The sequence below is a fragment of the Chiloscyllium plagiosum genome, unplaced genomic scaffold, assembly GCF_004010195.1.
Source record: "Chiloscyllium plagiosum isolate BGI_BamShark_2017 unplaced genomic scaffold, ASM401019v2 scaf_12723, whole genome shotgun sequence".
In the NCBI taxonomy this organism is placed as follows: Eukaryota; Metazoa; Chordata; class Chondrichthyes; order Orectolobiformes; family Hemiscylliidae; genus Chiloscyllium; species Chiloscyllium plagiosum.
The window spans coordinates 21804-24737 of NW_025213699.1; the positions used below are offsets into that span (position 1 = coordinate 21804).

At 52.1% G+C, this 2934-nt stretch overlaps 1 protein-coding gene across 1 annotated transcript in view; it reads right to left on the minus strand.

Annotated features, from left to right (window-relative positions):
- The window catches only part of LOC122547696 (tubulin alpha-1C chain-like), a 13591-nt gene that overhangs the window by 8328 nt on the left and 2329 nt on the right, over positions 1-2934 (minus strand). The window contains exon 3 of the mRNA XM_043686293.1: positions 911-1591. Within this exon, the coding sequence (XP_043542228.1) occupies positions 911-1591 (681 nt within the window). The remainder of the gene's footprint in view (positions 1-910; positions 1592-2934) is intronic.

Sequence of the window (2934 nt, forward strand, 5' to 3'; positions counted from 1 at the left end):
GTGGGGAGAAAGTAGCATAGAGTACAATGGGTGAGTGGGGGAGGGGATGAAGGTGATAGGTCAGGGAGGAGAGGGTGGGTAGGTGGAAAAGGAGATAGGCAGGTAGGACAAGTCCGGACAAGTCATGGGGACAGTGCTGAGCTGGAAGTTTGGAACTAGGGTGAGGTGGGGGAAGGGGAAATGAGGAAACTGGTGAAGTCCACATTGATGCCCTGGGGTTGAAGTGTTCCGAGGGGGAAGATGAGGCGTTCTTCCTCCAGGTGTCGGGCAGTGAGGGAGCGACGGTGGAGGAGGCCCAGGACCTCCATGTCCTCGGCAGAGTGGGAGGGGGAGTTGAAATGTTGGGCCACAGGGCGGCGTGGTTGATTGGTGCGGGTGTCCCGGAGATGTTCCCTAAAGCGCTCTGCTAATAGGTGTCCAGTCTCCCCAATGTAGAGGAGACCGCATCGGGAGCAACAGATACAATAAATGATATTAGTGGATGTGCAGGTAAAACTTTGATGGATGTGGAAGGCTCCTTTAGGGCCTTGGATGGAGGTGAGGGAGGAGGTGTGGGCGCAGGTTTTACAAATCCTGCGGCGGCAGGGGTGGGTGCCAGGATGGGAGGGGTGGGTTGTTGGGGGACCATTCTTATGCAGCTCCTCTGAACCCACTCTAGAGCCAGTACATCCTTCCCGAGACATGGGGCCCAAAACTCACACAATACTCCAAATGTGGTCTGACGAGACTCTTAATGAGTGGCCAGTGTAGTTCGAGGGACAGCTAGGGTTGGGGGCTTTGCCAAGGTCCCCTGAGAGAATAAAGGAGGGAAAGAAATAACCTTAACTCGAATTCTTCTGTTGCACCATCTCTCCGCCAACAGGAACACCGAAGGGGGACAGCTTTCAGTGTAACTCCGAGGGGGACTCACCTTGAATCCGGTCGGGCACCAATCCACAAAGCTGACCGCGCGCATGCTCTTGATGGTGGCGATGGAGGTGTTGATCTCCTTCGCTGGCACGTCCCCTCGGTACAGCATACAGCACGCCATGTACTTGCCAGAGTGCAGGTCGCACTTGACCAACTGGTTGCCTGGCTTGAAGCAGGCCTTGGTGATCTTCAGAGTGGTGTTCCGGGTGTCCTCGTTCTCTTCCTTCGAGATCAGGGGGGCGTAGGTGGTCAGGGGGAAGTGGATGCGGGGGTAGGGTACCAGGTTGGTCTGGAACTCCATCAGGTCCACGTTGAGGGCGCCCTCGAACCGCAGAGAGACCGTGATGGACGACACGATCTGCGCCACCAGGCGGTTGAGGTTGGTGTAGCTCGGGCACTCGATGTCCAGGTTGCGCTGGCAGATGTTGTAAATGGCTTCATTGTCCACCAAGAAGGCACAGTCGGAGTGCTCCAGGGTGCTGTGAGTGACCAGCAACGCATTGTACGGCTCAACCACCGCGGTGGAGATCTGGGGAGCCGGGTAGACGGAAAACTCCAGCTTGGATTTCTTGCCGTAGTCGACGGAGAGCCTCTCCATCAGGAGGGAAGTGAAACCGGAGCCGGTGCCCCCCCCGAAACTGTGGAAGATGAGGAAGCCCTGGAGCCCTGTGCACAGATCAGCCTGTAGGAGGGTGGGACAGGAATGGAAATCAGAGTCAAGTCATGAAGAAAGGTCCCAAGCACTGAATGCATATTGTTATGGTCTGTCACCACCTCCAGCCCCCCACCTCACCCCTCCACAGACCCTGACGTTTTCTTATATTAAAGGTAGAGGTGAAGTGTCCCAGATGCGATAGTCAAACTGTTGAGCAAAACACAGTTTATTGAAACACTCTAGTTAAAATACAAACAAAGAGGAACTTAGAATAACTCAACTACTTAACAACTCAACTTAATGGAATAATAGATACAGTACCTGTTACTGATTAATTTTTCCAATATAATAACATCCCATCAACACACCCCTTGGCAAATTCTCACATGCAGTTATCCAATCCGGGAGGATACGACATCAAGAGAAAATCGATGGAAAGTCGCAGCTGGGAGATATTCAGTGAAGCTGCCAACTCTTTTGAGACCCCAAAGGCTTCTGCTTAAAATTAAACCTAAAACCCAGAAGGCCTGGCCTGAGATCGTTGGCCATGTAAAAAGCTGCTTTCGCTGTTCCAACTTTAAAACAAAATCCCAAAGCCTCACAAGTTGTTTAGCTTCTCAGAGACAGCTCGCTATCTTTGCCACACAACCTCTATTCGAAAAAAGAAACCAGGGTAAAAATAACGTCTCAAAGTGACTACATCGTCGCAGCCCTGTTGGATTAAGGGATAATCCAATCGTTGCCCTGAAGGGTCGGTAAGGATAGACAGAGAGAAATAAATTCTTCCGGCTGGATGGGGGTGTTGGAGCAATGGGTAGGAACCTTAAAAATTGAAGCCAGGCTCTTCAGGGCTGACGTCTGGAAGCACGTCTTTCCCAGAAAGGGAAATGGAAATTTGGAGTCCTCTCCACCCAAAGGCTGTCGAGACGGGAGATAAGTTGAATATTTCTGTTCGACATGTCTGCATGAAAGATTATTAAGCCAATGCAGGTAGATAGGGTTCGGATGTAGATGGACCATGGTATGATGGGCCACAGAATCAGGCTAGAATCATAGAATCTCTACTGTGTGGAATCAGGCCGTTCGGCCCAACAGGTCCACACAGACCCTCCGAAGAGCATCCCACCCAGACCCTTTCCACTACCTTAATACGTTACATTTACCCCTCACTAATGCACCCTAACCTGCACATCCCTGGGCACTACGGGGACAATTTAGCACGGCCAATCCACACTGACCTGCACATCTCTGGGCACTACGGGGACAATTTAGCACGGCCAATCCACCCTAACCTGCACATCCCTGGGCACCACGGGGACAATTTAGCACGGCCAATCCACACTGACCTGCACATCTCTGGGCACTACGGG